Source organism: Mixophyes fleayi, chromosome 1 (genome assembly GCF_038048845.1).
Source record: "Mixophyes fleayi isolate aMixFle1 chromosome 1, aMixFle1.hap1, whole genome shotgun sequence".
Classification (NCBI taxonomy): domain Eukaryota; kingdom Metazoa; phylum Chordata; class Amphibia; order Anura; family Limnodynastidae; genus Mixophyes; species Mixophyes fleayi.
In genome coordinates, this window is record NC_134402.1 from 145,453,611 (window position 1) to 145,472,873 (window position 19,263).

At 37.8% G+C, this 19,263-nt stretch overlaps 1 protein-coding gene across 1 annotated transcript; it reads right to left on the bottom strand.

Moving 5' to 3' along the window:
• Positions 1 to 262: 262 nt before the first annotated feature.
• On the bottom strand, positions 263 to 18,512 carry METAP1 (methionyl aminopeptidase 1). Its single transcript, XM_075201403.1, has 11 exons — positions 18,075 to 18,512; positions 14,402 to 14,453; positions 13,417 to 13,529; positions 12,840 to 12,900; positions 10,996 to 11,087; positions 9,081 to 9,164; positions 7,533 to 7,671; positions 7,216 to 7,347; positions 6,180 to 6,323; positions 5,583 to 5,648; positions 263 to 4,824 (listed from the first exon to the last, which is right to left on the bottom strand). Exons 1-11 carry the CDS (start codon positions 18,186 to 18,188, stop codon positions 4,664 to 4,666), a joined length of 1,158 nt encoding a protein of 385 aa, XP_075057504.1. The 5' UTR covers positions 18,189 to 18,512; the 3' UTR covers positions 263 to 4,663.
• Positions 18,513 to 19,263: the final 751 nt, after the last annotated feature.

Below are 19,263 nucleotides of genomic sequence, written 5' to 3' on the forward strand. Positions count from 1 at the left end.
CATTGTAAGAGGCGCGCAGATCTGTGTTACACCAGAGTTCTTTGTGACCATCACTATTGTACATTTTGTTCTTAAAAATATAAGGGTTTAATTTCTCCATTTGTACATTAGCTGCCTGTAAATGGATCAGGGCACATGTCTAACACTTTTATAGCCCTGTCCAGGCGCAAATATTAATATATTTTCTAAGATCTTAGAAACCATTTTAAATTCCCAACATGATTCTGTTCCACAAAGCAAAAAGCACGCTGACAATTAAATCTAAATTTTGAGTCTCTTTTATTGGCAAGAGACCATCAATCTTACACCAGACAATCATTGATTTGAACATTTACCACCTTACATTGTACCAGTCAAGCACACTCATTCTTGTTTTTTGGCCAAGGGTGGAATTACAGTAGAGTGTAGTACTGCACAAGCAGTCACTTTATACTTGTGCTGCATGCAATCTCCTGTTGTCCCAAAACATTGGCTGCATTATCAAAACAAATTCATTTTAACATGACAAAGCACTCTAAGGGGGCAGTGAAACAAAAATGTACTTATTCCCATCCACCTTCCTGTTTCATAGAGATTTAGGATTGGTGATTTTTTTTTGGGCTGGAAACAATGTAGTCTAACTAATACAAACAGCATGGAAATTATATGTTAAAGAAGGTAGGCTTGGCTGCATGGCTGGAAGCTGACCAGATCAAACAAACAATTACTTTGTACTAATTGACAACAAATTAAAACATATACAGTAGGACAGCATGAGAATCAGTACAAAATTAATACAGTAAGGGTAGCCCAGAGCAATGTATAATTATACAGGTCAAAGATATGTTTGCTGATCTGATTAGCCTTACACTGCTGAATTAGTATGGATATTTGAAAACATTTTCTGCAACATGGAAGCTTTCACTGCGTCCATTTTCACGCAAGCTCACTTCTTACAGACGTTCAGATACTTCCAGACCAAAAAAAAAAACACTATAATTTAATGGTATTCCTTCCATTTAAAAAAAAACAAAAAAACAAAAAAAACAAAACACAAAACCCCCAGGGAGATTTCTCCTAAAGAGCTACCTTATGTTGTGCTCCCACTCTATTTGAGCCATTTTCCATTTAAATGACAAAACTATCAGAATGCCATTGACAAAAATTAAAAAGTACAACTGATTTCTTGGAGGCTTGTAGGGGCTGTTAAAATGGCCACTCATTCGCCCTGCTGAGATCTTATGGTGGTGGGAGGGGGGCATCTATACTTTCACCTAGTTTTGCCCTAAGTGACCACAGCCCTTACTCTCCATGTAGGGATCAAGAATAGATTTTTAAATGGCCATATAAACCGCATTCTTCATCAATTGCTGTTCAATTGAACAGGGAAGAAATGATTTGTTTTTAAATTCTTTTCCAAACATTAAAATTACTGCTGCGATGTGTAGAAATAGTTTACTGGTTCCAAGGGGAGCTTTCATTCCATTAATGGGTTTTAAAACAATAATACCCATTCACAGCAAATCAAAAAAGACAAGTCACCTTCTATGATGCTACCTCATCCCATTGTCTACTCACCCATGCACAAAATTAGGCATGGCAGTCCCAGAGGCTGCAGGCCAAGCTCCAGGACAATCTCACAATCTGCACAAGGACAACATGATGTAATAGCCTGCAGTGTCTCTAGACTCCCTGCCGAAGGACTTCCCTTTGTCTGTGGTTACATGCAGAGTTCCAGTATACCCCAGACCTCTGTGTAAGGATATACAGGCATCCTGACAAAGATGAAGGGCATCCCAGAACTCAGCTTACAGATTATTTCCCAGCAGCCATGCAAAACTTCTGTAGGAATACCCCCAGAACCTGGAAGAAAGGAGCTGTGCAAGAGATAGCTACGCAGGTCTGCTGTGGCACATAAAAAAACAAATTAAAAAAAAAACTAGCATTTAAAACTCCCTTCACCCACTGCATGAGATACTACTTAATGGTGCACCTTTTTACATGCCATGTAATTGTCACAACTATGCTCTTACCACATCTATGTTGACATCACTTCAACACTTATTTAAAATATTATTTTTTTTTACCAGTAACATTTTGTTCTATTCTCTGACCTAAAAAAAAAAAATTAAAGACTTCCAAGCCCCTAGTGATTACAATTGGTACTGCAAGATTAACATTGTCATTGCTTGACCTGGTGTTAGTTTGGTGACTTTTACTTTTTTTTTTTTTTAAATTGGTGAAGGGTGATTAAACATTTCATAGCATGTATTTAATGTAAAGTAAGAGTCCAAAATACTGGTATAGGTCTTTATAAAATAGATGTAACAGTATTGCTATGGCGTTAAAACCATTCCCTTAAGGTTAAATTGGTACTTACAGATGCAACTAGTTTTATATAGACCACATGATTGATCATCTCTAGCCTTCCCACACAAGAATTATGCGAGTGAGCAAGATTAATACAGCATGTTCTGGTACATTTACTTTAGACAAGCACTGGAGCACACAGACAAACATGCTCCACTTGTGCGCACACATCTTACTTCCGAAAACATTCTGTTTAGTACAAAGTTATGCAAACTTTTCATTGGCCAAACATCACACAGTATGAGCAGTCTGGATGGAATTCAAACCACTTATGTTGTACACTGAAGGTGAAGGCTTTCTCAAAAAGATGGGACTACAGAAAATCTTAGTTGGACAGCTATGAACTAGGTCAGATACTTGGCCTACTCCACGTTTGTAAAAACTTGCCAATGGCACAAGTTTACTCTGACTCTCCACTTTCACCAAAAACTTCAAGGTGAGAGGAAATTCCTTTTGGGGACCCGTTGTCTATTTGATAGATTTTGGGGGTAGCAGGATTAAAGAGCGATTGTTCAAAATTGGACAATCCACATTGTAAAGGATAGAACTGATCTCAAATGGTACTGCAAAATAATAAGCAAAACCAGATTATCTAATGAGCACATTTGTCAACACATTTTTAATTTAACAAATATATTTGGTTGAAAAGCATATCAAAACTTTGGGCAGACAGACCTTTCTGAATGGGTGTGTGGTGTGAGCAAAACAATAACCCCTTGATTTTCTATTTTGCGTTTCTTTTAACAAGCAAAAAGGATGGCAGCGCGGACTAGGACTGGCTACCATAACATACAGATGATGCATTTCAAACGTATCATGTTCTTTGCAAGACTAGTGATGAGAGGACACCTAAAGTGCCATGCTTAACAAAATAAAAAATAAATAAAAATAAATAAATGTAAAAGGAAAGCTGGGCAATAACAGGTGGAGGGGGTAGGTAATAGGGAAGTATTGAGATAAGTGATGGTTTCAAAATGTTTCTGCTGAGAACCCTCTGGCAGATACAAGTCAAAACATTTAAATTCAAAAATCCTATCAACAAAACAAAAATCCTGTTAATGTTACTGACTTAAAAGGTTTGGCAAACATTTAACAGGCGTTTTTAAAAAACAAAAATAATCCAAAATCGTAAACCCTGACTCGAAAGCTTCTTTAGGCCAGTTAGCCACTGGAGGAGTAAAAAACATGCATTTACTATTCAAATCAGTATGGGGATGTAACAATGGTTCAAATGACCCGGGCCCTGTGACTTCCACTTGTACATGTGGTTCGGAGCATCAGCATGACAGTGTTTTTTTGGTCAGCATGCCCAACACCAGCATGTTTAACTTGCTTCATCACTGGCGTGGGTAACCAGGCCTTAACGCTGTTATGCTGTAAAGAAATGCGCACATTGCACATTTACCCATTTATGCTGGAGGGCAAAAATTATACATTTCTATGTAACGCTTTACTAAATTCACTTTAGTATAACATTTTTAAGCAAGTCGTACACTGTCTTAATGGCAACAAATAGAGTGGGTGTGGGACAAAACTTGGTGCAACAGTCATTTCAGAGTCTAGCATCACAGGTTCCTACTACAAAGGACTAGTTAATAACACTTCAGCTTTTAATAATTGAAGGCACCAACAAGAAAGATGAGAAAATTCACTGCAGGACATACAGACATGGGCTTGGATGCCAGAATAACTGAACCCACATATGTAAAGCACCATGAGGTATGAAGCAGTTAATATTACTAGATAAAAACCACGCAAACTACACATCAGACTCCATGAGCAGAGACATGTATTTGCCATAACATGTCTGCAGCAGCATAAAGATAGCCAGAATTAAGAAGCAGGCCATCATCTCTATCGTCAACACAAATGCATACGCAACATATACTGAAGAAAATATATCCGCACCCCAAACTGTAAAACCATGTTCAGTATAAAGAGTTACTGTGGAGGCAACACGTGGTTCTGTCCGAGTGAGGAAAGAGAAGGCAAGGAACAGAAATTTAAAACATGGGGCGGGTAGCACAAAAAAAAAAAAAAAAAAAGTAAAAACTTAAATTAAAAAAGTGGCAATAACAGCATGAACACAAAAGAAAAAGAAAAAAAAAATAAGATCTGTTTTCTTCTAGTTTTAGATCATCATTTTCTTTAACATACTAACTATTTCAACCTGCACTGTGTTTTTCTGTCTTCACACACAGATATGCATTTGTGATAAAATCCCATGTTTTCTTCGGGTAATCTTATGTAAAAATGCATGGTGCCAAGTAGCCGACACACCATTCATATCAACTAGTGAAGACAACAGGGTTTGCTAAAACATAAAATGAGGGCGTCCATTGTCTTCCAATCTCCGCGTAAGAATGTCACAACCGGTCTCTGTGACTAAAAGGGTGTGCTCAAATTGTGCTGAACGCTTTCCATCTCTGGTCACTGCAGTCCAACCATCTGGCCAGGTCTCATCTTGCCATCCTCCTATTAAGCGCAAGGAAAATATACATTTCATGAAGACCAGAATATCATGCTCTTAAAATAAAAATTTCAAGGATAATAATTCATAAACAAAAAAATTGTAGATCTATACAATCAACCAAATTGGAGTATCCCCTAATAATTTTCAATTTGAAAAAAGTCCACCTGATTATTAAATGGGTCCAGTTATGGACCCATTAATTCCATCTGAGCCCAGAAAGTACGATTCTGTATTTTTATTTTGCTTAAATTCACCCAAAACATAGTAAAATTATTTTACAACATAAAGGTTGGAAATAACTCCTAAAAACAACATTAGTCATATTTTAATGCACATTTCAATTACATTAGCGGCTGAAAAGTGTATTAATAGCAGACAGGCGTGAATGGGTCGAAAAGGTCCATTACCATCTAAGTATAAAGTTGGGGGATATTTACAAGAATATTAAAAATATTCTTTATTTTTCAAAATCTTCTATTTTGTACTCCAGAGAAGCAGCTGATAAGCAAGACAGATTAATGAGTCTATTAAAAAAGTTATCCCTTGCAAACAATTATTTCTTAAATTTAAAACTAAATAAGGTCGATTAAGCCATCTTTCACTCACAGATTCCACAATGAGTTTTTATGTATTCTGCAAAACTAGTAGCGTAGAAAAAACCCCCCAAAAAAACAAAAAACAAAACTTAACAGGTGAGTAAAATAATCACATACAGCTTGAGTTTCTAAGACAAAGAATTGTAACAAGCTATCGCACTTACCTTCACAGATCATTGGTTCAATTGTAAACACATGGCCCGGTTTCATCACTCCAACAGCCTTGTTTTCTTGAAAACAAAATTAAAAATTCTCAGTACTTCTGAACAGATACATGAAAAGATAAGCTGAAGATTCGGGTCTTGATTGAAGGAAAGAGGATTTCTTTAATTTTATAGTCAACACATGGTCTGCTCAGGGCTGAGTGTCTTAAATATTTCATCAGTGAAAAGTCTTACACACCCTGGTGTTTGATATCAATTTAAAGACAAGTCAATCATTTCTTACATGCTAGTGTTTCTTTTACCTGCATCCAGAAGGTCAATGAAGGACACTCCATTGACCTTAATGTGTTTAACATATTCAGTGTAGCAAGCATCCGAAAACAACTACACCCAACACAGTCAAACATGGTAAAGATGCAAATAGGTATGCAGACATTGGAAACAATTGGTTCCATTACTTAAATTATAATGTCCCTGTACCATCTGAATATATATTGAGCTTGTACAATTATTAAAGAGCAAAATTTTCATATCTGAAAAACAAAACATTTAAAAAAAAAAAAAAAAAAGCACGCTGGGCTCCACTGAAAAACTTACTGGCGTAGTGTGGCACATTAGGGGCAGTATGGAATAACTTGTGAATGCCATGTCCACAATAGCTTCGAACAACTGAGAATCCATTAGCTTGAGCATGTTTCTGAATAATATTCCCCAGCTCCCTGTACCGGACTCCAGGCTTCACTGTTGAGAAAAACAACAGGTGATCTAAGGCTTGAGATCTATACAAAGTCAATCTATGGTCAAGTTGTCTTGTACATTGCAGAATGTAAGCCGTCTCTTTTCTTGTCTTTAAATTTAGTAGCCCATTTATGTAGCCTTAGCTGTAAAGATGAATTAATAGATATTAAAGGAGGAGGAGGGGGAAGGGGGTGGTGACGACAACAATGAAGACACGCACCAACCTGAATGTAACATTTACACCTGTAACCGGGTAGAAGTTAAAATAGATTATGTGCAACAATGCAGCCAAGGATAAGTAGTTATTATTCTCTTAACCACTTCAGTCTTCAAGCCACAAAGTGGTTTAACTACTAGCAACTAGAAGATTTAATATAGGTTAACTGGATCTTTATATTTGCCCTCATTCATAAATATAATTATACAAATATCAAATGTTCTTAACAATGACCTCAAATATTATACACTTAAAGAAGAAATAACTGCAATAGAAGTTCCTCTAAAGGCACAATTATGTACTTCTGATAGTAGTCAGATTTATAAAAATGGAAAAAACCCCAAAAACCCTCATGGTCTATTCTTGCATATTAATCGCTGGAGTTCAGAATTTCTTAAGTCAGACCTAGACAGAGCTACACAATTACTTAAATCAGAGGAAAATGGTTTGAATTTAAACTTTGTGCTCAAAAAACGGTGAAAAACATTGCACTGAAGAACTCAATAGCTATGTATAAACATGCCAACTGACGGTACTAAACTGCAATGTTATCAGTGTGGTGAAGAGGATGTTTTAATATAAGTTTTGCTCCAAATGCAAGGTACAAGGAAAAAAAAAAAAAAAAAAAAAGCAGTGAAAGGGTCACATCTGGTCATGCCGTCAGCCTCTACTACTCACCTTCATCAATAGCTTGCATTAGGCACTCATAGGTTGTCTGAACAAGCCTCTTTGCTCCCTCCTCAACTTCTCCAACATAAAATGTCTCATTGAGATCTCCATGGTAACCATTGTGATAAACCGTAATGTCCACTGAAATATCGTAGAAATAAGAGTAAAATATTTTTTTTTTTTTGTTTTACAAACAAGTATGGAGTAAGCTATAGATGGTAAGCGCTGGTTTAGAGAATCCCAGGAAAACCAAATTTCCACTGTTAGTTCCTTCTGTTCTATTGTTTCCAGTAACAGTTATTTAACAATATAACAGTACTGCCCACCATTCACAATATCACCATCTTGCAAGGGCCTTCTGTCTGGAATCCCATGGCAGATCACTTCATTCACAGATGTACAGCAGGACTTTGGAAAGTTGTAATAATTCAGTGGAGAAGGATAGCAATTTCGTGAAATACATGCCTGTAACAATTAAAAATGAATCACAGCACAAGTAGGAAAAGATAGAACACGATAATTTGACAATAAAAAATATACAATAGTAATTGCAATCAAATAATTTTGAAAATAAACATGCAATAATCACTTTGACTTGTGCTGACTTTCAGAATGCAATAACTCTTTAAAGGGTTTTATGTTTAAATTATGTTCAATTTACTTTTCCTGCAATTAAAATTATGTATGTTCATAAACCATTGCATTTCTATTCAATATCTTTAATATAAAGGGGACAGATCATGGTATGCAAAACAGAATGTACAAACAGACTAGAAAATAACACACAAACCTACCGTATATACTCGTGTATAAGCCGAGTTTTTCAGCACATTTTTTGTGCTGAAAAAGCCCTCCTCGGCTTATACACGAGTGAACTTCTGTTCTCCCGTCCCTCAGCTTTTAACTTCCGCAAACTTGCGTTCCAAATGCCGAACTTCCTGTCAGTGGAACGCACATACGTTTCACTGCGGAGGTAAGTAAAAGGCCGAACACCGCTAATTTCATTTGTTTAAAAGGTTATTTCCAGGAGGGTTAATTGTCCTCTTGTAAATATAATAGTTAAATATCTCAACTGATAATCCAAGGTATCTATCTGCACGAGGAGGAAGAGAGATTCCCAGATTAATAACTGCTGTGCTTCTAAACCTACTGCCTCTAATGCATGCAATACAATATGCGGGGGTTAAATAATCCACTACCTCCTATTCGTGACAGACTGTCTTGGAATTGAAGGAGCTGCACATACTAATATACAGGTAGGTATATTATCTGTAGCTGTTATGCTATAAGTATCTATTTAGTCTTGAAAAAGCCCTTGAAAAAGCATAGCAAAACACTTAACAGATTTTAATAAATGTAACTGTTATGAAGATTGACTCTGCTAGTTTTCAATTCCTCTTAATATCGTCTGTGTTTTCTCTCCCCCACCTCTTCTCTCTCCCTCCTTTTTTTTCTCCTTCTCCCTTCCTCTCCCTGCATTTCCCACCCTAGGCTTATACTCGAGTCAATACGGTTTCCCAGTTTTTTTGTGGTAAAATTAGGTGTCTCGGCTTATATTCGGGTCGACTTATACTCGAGTATATACGGTAAATGAAATTCCTGTATACAGAGCGAAACCAAAATGAGACCAGCAATGAAGCCTAGGTTCTATTTTCTTATCTGCATTTTGTAGTACCTCAGGTGTACTCTGTGTATCCAGCAATTCTTTCTTCTGTATTTGAAGTATATTTACACAGATGCACAAAGATAACAGCACATTTCACTTTTCTTGTTTCATTCTACATTTCTCACATTACAGAAACACAAAACACTGCATACAAGGAATTAGAAATACTAAAAAAGTACATCAGACATAGAAGTGAATGAATTCTCACCAAATGGACTGCATGATCTATCTCCTCAGTGGTGACTCCAGCTCTGACCATCATAGCAGCCACTTCCAATACTTCTCTTGCCAGCTACAAAGAAAAACAAAGCAATTTCAGTTCTGGATGAACAGGACACTTTGATTTAGTTACCATGGGCATTTTTGGTCCACCTATTTCCATTCAGTCTCGAGTGTTTGAACGCAGGAGAGATGAAAGGCAGTTTTTACTGTGTAAACATAGATGGAAGAACGTAGATCTCACTCTACTTTCTTTCATCCACACTTATGATCCATTTCATTTTAAGGATTGCGTGTACGTTAATGTGTTTCTCCACAGACATACTTTATTCCAAGTAGCGTCTGTCTCCAATTGGTCCAAATGCATAGAAGGCAGAAATATGGGTGGATTAATACCATATTGTTAGGAAATCTCCCCCCCCTCCATAAAAATAAAATCAGATTTGATCAGCCTCATTCATGAAATCTCATAACCTACAAATAGATTTCAAAGTTTAAATACATTTAGAAAGAAAAAAAGTAGAAAAAAAAAGTTAGTGTTTGAAAAAATGGATTGACTAGCTGGGTTATTCAATTGTTAATTACAAACCACAAAGTAACCATTTGTTTCAGGTTGTTAACCCATAAGGAGCATCACATGCAGGCAATAGTATGGACAAATATTCTGAACTGCAGGTGTCCGTGGTATAATCAGTCTACATACTAATGAATGAGTATGCACAGAATATATCTACCTTTTGACTGGAGTGCTTTATTTTTGCCATCTTACTTCCAGTTACATAATTAACCTGCAATGCACACTGATGCAGATGACTCCATTTACACACAGTTAAATCTTGTTACTTGGCCTGATCACCAATCACACACACATCTGCAACCAATTTGGCCCCAGGAACAGTAACAAATCACACAAATCTAGTCACCCTGCTCAAACAAAACACAAAGTGCTGCCAGTACTTACTACTTTTTTGGCCAGCCAACAACAAGTGGCCATTGGTTAACAATCCATGCTGCCCAATCAAATGCAATAAGAATGGATATCAACCACACAAAAAACAAAACTGACCTAAAAGCTTTCCATTTGTGGAAAGCTATAGAATTGATTTGTTATGTAGGTCTTTAAATAGATGACAAATCATATGTACATGTGTATGCAGAGAACCGCACACAAACAAATCAGGGACAGAGCTAGTATATGAAAAATCAGTATATTTAGTTATGTCGCAGCCGTTATAAAGGACCTTGCTTAAGTCCCTATTAAAATTACAAGAAGAAACAGTAGATGTAAAACAGCGCTGTAGAAGTATTAATACTTATGAGTTTTCTCAATAGAGAAAGTCTAGATAAAAAGAAGTAATCTAATAGCAAATGAGATCCAGTATGGCACAGCAAAATATAATCTGGAAGAGGATGGCTCATTATATCAACATAACATTTATTACACAAAACATTTTAAACAAAACAACCATAGAATCATAAAATTAACAATATAGACTAAATAAAATCTGGAATAAATACTATGCTAATCTTGTTTAACTCAGTCCTTAAAGCATATAATAAAATATAAAGGCATCACAATGCGCTTGATATTCAGCATATGTATGGTTGTGCAATTCAGATGATGGTAATATGCATGCAATTAAGGACTTTAAATGGATGAGCCCACACAGCAAGGAAAATGTATAGGATCAACCTCCCAAATTGGCCTTTGCTAGTAAAGCCCTGCCAGGTGAATACAACTCATTCAAATTATGATGCTTCCAAATACCAATTCTTAAAAATACTTTAATATATTTAAAAAAATATATATGAACCATGTTTTGGTATTAGAACTTTGTGTACACTTGTGTAAATATTTCCATCCATTATAGGGTTATTCATTTTAAGTTACTTTGATTACCTACCTTACATACAACACGCATTTCTTCTATTTCGTCTGGAGAAATTACTTTAATTTGGGAAGTTCCTTTCAAGGCTTGCTCAGATTCTGACATTCCTGGTGGGGGGGTGAAAAAAGTCACATTTAAAGATGCATTATCAATTTCTAAAGTATTTACCAAAAACAAATACATGTTTTTCCAGAAATTGGGAGCCTAGTTAGAGAGCACATACAGAACTCTTACTGAGTTTAGAAACCATTAGCAGGCTTCAGGAGATAGATCTAGGTAAAAAATGCTATTAGCAGAACAGGGGGTAAGAAGTCTGTTTAAAACAGATGTCAAGATGTCCACATGTAAATCAAATGAAAGGTGTGATGAAGCCACATACATAAGCAGTATGCTCCACTTGACCTATTTCCTGGATGCTCCACCTGGCTGTTTTTATTTGCTCTTGGGAGACCTATTATAAATAGGACAAACCATTGTGTGTCCGATTATAATAGGCCCTGTGTGTGCACTGCAGCCAGCAGAGTTTGTGAAGACTACTGACCATGAGTCCCGATAGTCCAGTGTTGGCTAACCTGTGACACACCAGGTGTTGTGAAACTACAAGCCCCAGCATGCTTTGCCAATATATAGCAGCTTATTGCTGGAAGAGTATGATGGGACTTGTAGTTTCACAACACCTGGAGTGTCACAGGTTAGCCAACACTGCGAAAGTCCGTCCAGGGAGGGAGGAGCTCAGCAGCCATGCATTAAAAAAAATTTTTGACTAATTAATTCTAGAAAAATCTAAGTCTTTCCAGTCCAACCAGCAAACAAGCAATAATCTTCAGAGTCTTTATAAAACTATATACGCATGTCCAGTCAGCAAGTGGGTAATAACCGCAAGTGTCTTTATAAATAATAATATGTGTTGGAAATAACCGCCAACAGTTTTCATTACACTGCCTCCACTCATCTGCTTCTTACTGCCACAGACAAGTATTTATATTTGTATACAGATGTCGGATAAAGGTTGCAGCCTGATCTGATCAACAGGTGTAATAGACTTTACAAATTTAGCCTGTCACAAATAACATGAATACTGCTTTATCAGTGTTCAAAAACCATTTGTTAGGAGTTCTACTATGTACCAGCTGACAGCAATGACTGAAATACATTGTTAAGGTCACAGAAGTTTGAGTTGTACACATACAAGATAGGATAACCCACATAGATATTGATAGAAGCGCTAATTTTTACAGTGTTAATAGGTCACGTATAAATAAATACAGAAACCAGTAATAGCCCTAGAACATAGCCTTGAGGGACCCAACAGGCAACATCTAGGTGGCTAAAGTTGGAGCCAGAGATTGACACAAACAGGGATGTTAGTGATAAACAGTACTGAAATCACGGTAGCGCAATTGTTCCAATATCAAGCAGTTTGCTTTACGGTATAGTGTGATTCAGTGTCCAAAGCCTTTCCAGAATTTACACCAGAATAATACACCAGCCAACTGTCCATGTTCTATTTCACACTGAAAGTCATTACATATATTTAATAGTCGTTACTGTGTAATTCTGATTGACACAGACTAAAAAAACATTATGGCTTTAAAAGGACAAAATCACTTATGGACAAAGACTGTCTATGGAACCTATTCCTCCACATTTTGCAATTAGATGCGGTCCCTAACCAAGGAACCCCTCAGTTAACGGAAGCCTGGTGCGACCACAAGTCAATCACTAAAAGCCAAGCAGGGCAGGTAATATTGGTCCAAAACGGATCTGAATAAATCAAAAGTATTCCACATGGGTTAAGAAACGTTGAAAGAGTTTGGCAGCAACATAAATAATGTCAGAACTACTGATATTAAAGTTACCTAAAGGGTGATCTGCATAGTCTGGTCTTTGTATGTAGTTTGGTACTGGTCTCATCGGCATCTGTAGAAGAAATGGGAGAACTCTATAAACACGAATGTATATGCATGCACTTGCCACACTTTAAATTAGCAAACACCTAACACGCTGTGGGTGGGCAAACTGAAAAAAAACAGACAAATAAGTCAGATTTTCAGATAATCAAAAATAAAAAGGAGAGAGACAGAAGTACAAGGTTGCAAATACCCCTGTATAATAGGAATCAGAGCATCAGTGAGAAATGACAACAAAAACAGCAGGCTGATTAAAGTATGGGTGCAGTGCTTATCACTGACAGAAAATACTCCTCACTCATGTGACAATCAAACTGTATCCCAGTTATAGGTTGGTAAATAAAAACGAATTGACACTAAGTTTACATCAGCAAAAGGAACCCGTTGTTCCAAGTCACAAACTGAACAAAGATCATGCATGTATAGTGGATAGCATACCAAGACGTAGAGAATATAGGTCAACTATCAAGCAAATGATCTAGTCATATGGCAGTAGAGAAAATAAAAAGACTACATACAAACCCACCAATGGATAGTTTGGCCTGAGTTTTCCAGTATACCGATAGCCTGGCCAAGGGTCTGTGTTAATTTCTCCTTCCATAGTCCATGGTGAAACCTCACGTTTACCTTTGTCATCTTCTAGATTACGAAGAAAGCACAGAATTTACGGCTATAACAGTCTTACAAGCCCTGCTCTAAAATTATTATTTCCATGTTGAAGGTGGTTTTATTGAAATGAGCAAGGAGTGTAGAGCACACTGCAGAAATGTGTCAGTTGTTATTTTCTCAGTCTATAAACCCACCTCTACCTCTAATGATACCAGTCCTAACACTGCATATTTTCACTGTGATTTGTGTTGAACACTAGGGGGTATACTTACTAAACTGCGGGTTTGAAAAAGTGGAGATGTTGCCTATAGCAACCAGATTCTAGCTGTCATTTTGTTGAATGTACTAGATAAATGCTAACTAGAATCTGATTGGCTGCTATAGGCAACATCTCCACTTTTTCAAACCGCAGTTTAGTAAATATACCCCTAGGTGTACAAGCAACGTCCCTGCAAAGAGAAAACCCTGTTGACTGCTAGATTATTTAGGTTTTTTGTTTTAAATAAAGAGCTTTAGATGTAATGTCCTTTCTGATTCTTACAGAATGAAGTTATTTTCTTAGTAAATCCGAGCACTTGATCATGACACAGTGGTCAGGGATTGGGGAATGCCAAGAATTATCTGCTACACTTGTCAAACTATTTACAATCTTTCAGCATGCATCTTATTTCAGCTGACAACACAGATCTGGTCACTTGTCCTTTAAACATAAACTTTGACAGCTGGGGACTGTGACCAAAGAGATGAAAATAAAGTAACCAAAAAGAAGGTTAAAAATACTCTACATTACATATACTTATTTTTTGTTACAGGTCACCGTCACCCTGTACTAAAATGCAGTTATTTCCAGTCCAATGTATCTACATAAGAGATGGAGGGAAGAAAAATCTGCTAATGCTTACTTGCTTTTTTGTGAAGTAACTTGTGTGTTGCCCAGCTTCCCCTGAAACATTCCTGGGGGTGGAAAACAAAACATAAATGTTAATTGAAGCACTTTTACTAGTTTCATAGATAGCTGTAGGACACCTTAAACAGTGCAACAACTTCCACTAACTAGTGCTAAACCTTTAATCCTGACCACACACATCATTGCTACGTGTGTAACCTCATTTAATTGTGACCAAAAAGTGTTCAGTATTCACCTCAGGTCCTCATTTTCATATCGGTGTCAACATGTAAAAGTGGCCAAATTGAACAAAATCTGTCATTAAGAAAGACTCACAAATACATTCATGGCCTACTGATAAATAGCGTTTGACAAATTCCTGACAAGAAAGCATCTTGTTTTCTTATTGACGACATAAGTTTCTCAACAGACGTAAAAAGTAGAACCATGGTAGGGCCAAAGGAGGAAGACATAACAATTGCCCTGTGTTGATTTAGTCTAGGAACAGATACTGGAATCCTTTAATGTGCATGCTTTCATAATGGTTGAATTGATAATAAATGTAGTCATAACAATACAGCCATGGTCATATATCTCCAAAGAAAAAGTTAGTGTGTAATAATTAAGCAGTAATTAATTATGGACAGAGAAAAAATAAAATAAAAAATAATCTACCTTGCAGTTTACAAGAAAGATAGATAGATAGATTCACGGCTGTCACATACACATGAACCAATTAGCATTGCCATCTAACTTGAAGCAAAAGCACACAAATTAAATATTCATTATTCATGGAATTAACAAACCCAAATTAAGACCTGTCAATATAAACCAAAAAGTGGGCATGCTACTGACTAGTGGCAATATTTACTAGAACATATGCCACTTGCAGGAACACCTGCAAAAAAAAAAAAAAAAAAAAAAAGGGATCCGTAGCAATCATGTAGTGTAATATTTTGAATACTCTCCAAGCTATTTTTAGCTGCATGGTGAACTTTGGTCGCATGGTATTTAATGTGCACTCCTTGGATGCAATATCTGTCATGTGAAAAGTCACTTGTACCAACAGAAGTTACCTTTATAGCAGGACACTAGAAAACCCATCCACAGTATATTGAAGAATTTAACTACAGAATGCAGTGTGCAGAGTTTGATCCATTTATAAACAACACAAGAACTTCTCTTTCCATATATTAAAAATTAAATATTAGCAACGCTGTACCAGTTTGAGTCTTATTTTAAAATTGAACGTACCATGTATTGTGTAGTGCAGAAATAAGATTTCCTTTTGCAGAGCAAATCTGATAAGATACATTTTTTACGAGTGTTCCTTGCTCAATCCATTCTGCAACAGGACTCTAATTTTCAAAAATAGTGGCCTTCAGTTCTTGTTCTATAGTTTTAACATGAACCATTTTGAGCCTCCCTGTTGTACTTGGCATAGAAATGCATTTATGGACTATAAAATAAAAAGATTCTGACACAAAAGGGGGTATTTAATTGTTTCGTTTCCCCGCGACGTTAAAACTATTACCGGTATTACGGTAATAGTAAGCTGGATTTCAGCTCGCGGCTCAGGGAGCTGAAATCCAGCGAGAAAATTACCGTAATACCGGTATTTACACGCACTATTACCGTAATGACTACAAGAAGATCTCCGCAGTTTACAATATTTTACATATGTAAGGTTAAAATTGCACCTTGAAAATAATAGCATGTTAACAAAGTTGGCTACCATACCTCACACTCCAGCTATCTCTACTGTTCATTTTCATTAAGCTGGGGGAACGGAAAAAGTACGAGGTCCCTAACCGGTCACAAACTAAAGCACAAATAGGCCCAAAAATATGAAAATTCCAGTCAGACAGCTGATAAATCCATAGACCAAAACAACACGCATTTATTATTAATGCCACCATATTATGCATATTCCTTGATAATACTGAATCAATCACAACAATCTTGCCTCACTGGAGCTTACAGTCTAAATTACCAAACACACACACAGTAAGGTTCATTTTGACAGAATCCAATTAACCTTCCAGAATGTTTTTGGACATAGGGAGAAAAGCAAAGCACAAAAAAGAAACAAAGAAGATGCACGAAAAACTTAAACTCAACACAGATAGTGACTTGGTCAGAATTGAGGCCGTGGCACCAGAGCTGTAAGACAACAATGTTTACCACTGTGCCATCAGCAAAGGCACAATCATTCATCATTTTCTCATCTGTGTATCCGAAAGCTCATATATTTAACTGTGGGCGATAAATTTTAATTACACTACGGATACAATATGACCCAAGTCCCTGAAAAGGATGCCTGTCACAGGTCTCAAAGTATTTTCCAGCATCGTCTGGTATCAAATTATTCAATATCTAACACTAAGACATGCCCACACCAGATGCTGTTGAATACTTTAATGTTAATTTCGTTTCTGGCTCTAAACCAGTGGCAAGCAACAGGCAGCAGTAGGACCACATGCAGCAGTCCATGTCATCACCTATATCGCCATTTCCTTCTCGATTTATTGTTGAATTTGTTGTTTATGTATTGTGACACTTATTTATCTTACATTAAAATGCCTGTTGATATGTTAAAGATAGAAGTCTCTTTTTCATTAAATATATGGTTTTAACTTATTACTTACATTAAAGGGTAACATACTTCACTTTTGAAGCCCATATATGCAGCCCCTGAAATGCCCCAAGCTGCTCATCACTGCTCTAAATGGCTAGTGCAACACAATGTCAAAATCTATGTATGTGTAGTTCCCACTCATCGTAATGGCATAGACTCGGTACATGGGTGAAAGGCATTGGTGAGTGCAACAAATTAAACAGTCTAACACCCATGCAACAGGGAGTTTTTTTTCTTAAACCACAAATAAGTTTGGTCAACAACACACAAAGCCTAGGCTTGATAAATTGTCTGTTCATGTCAATGGAAGCAGACCTTCCTTGACTCCATAAAAGCCTGACTGGTTTCTGATTCAGACATTAGTTTGTCCATCCACCCATGCCATCATTCTGATAACTTGCAGTACGCCGGTGGTCTGATTGCATGGGCTCTCACCATTTAGGTGTTACAACTGCAATGCAACCTAACCAGACGAAAAAGGTAAGTTAATAATTTATTTCTTACAGACCAAGTTATATTTGTTAACAGAAGTTTGAAATGAAGGCGCACAGTACAATGAATGGACTCCAGGTGGCAGGTATATAAATAGTAGTAGGACAAGCAGAGCTCTGGTGAATGAATTGTAAAGTGATTTTAATTGACACACGCATGCCCATGCAGACATATTTACGCATTACATGAGAACCTGTTCTCCAGCACATGCATGGTAAGCATGCAGTGGTATGTAGCACATGCATGGTAAGCATGCAGTGGTATATAGTACATGCATGGTAAGCATGCAGTGGATGATATAGTGGTATATCAAGCACATGGGGAAGGCTTCCACTGCACATGCACTGCAACCATTCAATACATTGGAGGATGTGCCCGGCATGGCAAGCAACACACACTACAAGACTGTACTGCAGGCAGCATTCAGGAGAGAATAAGGCTGCCCATGAATGGCAAGCAGCAATCAGGATAGGAGGGGGTGGGGGCAGACTCCATGAGAGCAGCATGGGAAGACAGGGATTGTTAGAGATAGCTATGAGGCCCTTAGTATGACAGGTACCTGTGAGCAGAAGTACGAGCCTTGGATGCCCAGCTTGATGCAGGTAGGGCACTGCAGTTTGGCTGCGCTGGTGCAGTCCTCCGTCTCACACACTCTGCTCTCCACCGCCGCCATGCTTCACCCGGCTGCACCCACAGGACGGCGGGGAGGAGACGTGAAGAGGGCGTGTGCTGGAGGAGGCTGGGTGACGCTGTGACCGGCCTGTCTGTAGCGGTAACTGTGAGTGACGTGCTGTGACAACAGGAAAGGGAACAGCTCACGCAGTTGTCCAATCTCCGCACACCGGTCATGTGCACTGAGCCGCAAAGGAGGAATGTTCACCCAATAGGTGCCGGCTCCGGAGGGCGGGGCTACTGTGTGCTGTAGATAAGAGGAGAACAGGTAGCTGGTGTGTATTTGCCTAGTGGGCGTGGCTATACGGCGAGACATGTCTGGATAGGACTGTTCCTACCATGCAGCACCGGTCTATATCAGGAGGACGCAGGATAGGGGCAAGGTTATGACGATGCTGTATGTGGGCGGAGTAACCTTTATGGGCGTGGTTATGACATAGTAGAGGGGGTTACACGCAGGCTATATGTCTGCTTGATTAGTATTAAATGCAAGGGAACACTAGTGTACCTAGTAGTGACTGGCCATATCACTGGTTTTATGCAAGGGAAAACTAATGCCTGTGAGCGTTGCTTTTAAAGTAAGGAAATGCATTTACTGTAGTTCCCAGTTTAACTGGTTTTATTTTTTTAAAGCTTACAGAGGACAATAATACTAAAACTCAACTTATTTAAATCGGAGACAGAATAGCATGTTTTTAAAAAAATGTGGGAATTGAGTTGTGTAAGATGTGCTGCCGCACAGCGCGGCTGCGCATATTTCCTGGTACTACAGTACCCCAACATTGCAGATTTTTCTGCTCGCTTCTATAGGGTGCAGGGGCAGTTTGGGAACTTAAAGTGGCTTTGGAAAAAATTGTGGAAGTGGCCTCACATGGGCCAGACCAAACAAATGGTGGGCTAGACCAACACAAAAGTAAGCGGGATTAACTCAATTATCCGTCATCAGTGGCAGGTGAGGCTAACGCAATGGAGTCACAGTAAAGCTGGGTACACACTACAGAAATTTCAACCAACTTTTTATGCAGAGTAATTTTACATGCGATCGATGATCCGATCGCTTGGTCCATGGACTGCAT

Bases quoted from the DNA above. Each gene is read 5' to 3' on its own strand.
- METAP1 (XM_075201403.1), bottom strand. From the start codon at position 18,188: ATGGCGGCGGTGGAGAGCAGAGTGTGTGAGACGGAGGACTGCACCAGC. The intron at 14,454-18,074 runs GTACCTGTCATA...TTCCACCCCCAG, and splicing joins GCTCGTACTTCTGCTCACAG to GAATGTTTCAGGGGAAGCTG. The intron at 13,530-14,401 runs GTAAGCATTAGC...TTCGTAATCTAG, and splicing joins GTTACTTCACAAAAAAGCAA to AAGATGACAAAGGTAAACGT.